At 59.7% G+C, this 1334-nt stretch overlaps 1 protein-coding gene across 1 annotated transcript; it reads right to left on the reverse strand.

Annotated features, from left to right (window-relative positions):
• Positions 1 to 5: 5 nt before the first annotated feature.
• On the reverse strand, positions 6 to 1136 carry PHF13 (PHD finger protein 13; the record flags this gene model as incomplete). The annotated part of the gene is made up of 2 exons (XM_010144370.1): positions 6 to 202; positions 584 to 1136. Coding segments are annotated over 2 exons (750 nt in total), but the record flags the coding sequence as incomplete, so codon positions are not given.
• Positions 1137 to 1334: the final 198 nt, after the last annotated feature.

Genomic DNA, 1334 nt, shown 5'->3' on the forward strand with positions numbered 1-1334 from the left:
CCCGTCCGGGAGCGGTTCGAACGGCGAATGTTAAACTTGGAGTCCCGGCACTTCTGGCATATGTAGACCTCTGGGACGTTCGACTTGCGGATTTTGGCGCAGGAGAGGTGGATCCAGGTGTGGCACTCGTTGCACTCGATCATCGGCCGCCCGGCAAAAGGCTTCATGCAGAAGCAAGTGACAAGGTCCCACGAGTCGTCATCTGCAAGAGAAGCAGGACACCACTCTTAACAGGCCACGCCTCTTGCCCGCTCCCGGAATTCACTCTCCCTTCACACTCAGTTAACTCCCTAGGTTTCAGAGGGGCACTTTGCTGCTCTGCCCAGGTCTCTCCCGCACAGGAAGACCCTTGGCCGGACAGGAGATGCCGTGATCCAGGAGAGGAGAACCAGCTGCTTCTACAGAGCCACAGCTTTTCACTCAGGTCATTGCAAAAGCAGCCAACCATCCTCCCACCTCCTCCCCGAAACCTCTCCTAATCCTGCCCCAGCAGCACACCTCAGCTACGAGGAAGCATGAAAGAGAGCAGCAACAGCACCAGCACTGCCCCTGGCTCACCCTCCGTCGCAGCCAGGCCACCTACCCGAATCCACCATGATGTCCTCGTCATCGCCGGTGCCGTCCTCATCCCGGAAGACCACCTGCTTGCCCTGCCGAATGACCGTCCGCTTGCCCACGCTCTGGATCTCCACCGTCTGCTCAGCCGTCACGGCAGGGTAGGAGACGCTGGAAGGCGTGTCAGAGTCCCACACCGAGCACTGCTCAGTTGCAGACTGAGGGTCGCCCTCAGACGAGGGGCTCATCGGTGTCTCTACGTAGGAGTCCTCCGCCTCCAGCTCCAGCAGCTTCTCCTCATAGTCCTCCTCTGCAGACACCTCTGTTTCCCTCCTCTTCAGCTTTTTCTTCTTCCTGATCTTATCGATTTGCTTTCGCTCTGGCAGGAAGTTGCCGGGTTTTGCCCGCTGGAAGAGGGAACCGTACGGTTTCGCTCGCTTAAGCTGACTGAAGTTCTTCCTGTTCTTGGCAGGCAGGGACACAGATGAGGGGAGGTCATTGAAGCGGGGATCCCAGCTGTCGCTGTCGATGGTGCCACCGGTGCTGTTGGGAGGGCTGGGGCTGTTCCTCAGCGGCGTTTCCTGGAAAACACCAAAAAGCAGATAAAAACATTGACTTGTATCCAGCTGGCGTTCGGCACTGAGCCGTCTCCCCCAAGGCACCGCCTCGCCCGGCCCATCTCCTCAAGTTCCAGCTCCCGCTCGCCGCGCAGGGCCCTTCAGCCGGGCACGGCCGGAGCTGCCAAGACCCGGAAAGGCCGCGGAGCGATTCCGGGACTG

Source organism: Buceros rhinoceros, unplaced genomic scaffold (genome assembly GCF_000710305.1).
Source record: "Buceros rhinoceros silvestris isolate BGI_N320 unplaced genomic scaffold, ASM71030v1 C12796434, whole genome shotgun sequence".
Taxonomy (NCBI): Eukaryota; Metazoa; Chordata; class Aves; order Bucerotiformes; family Bucerotidae; genus Buceros; species Buceros rhinoceros.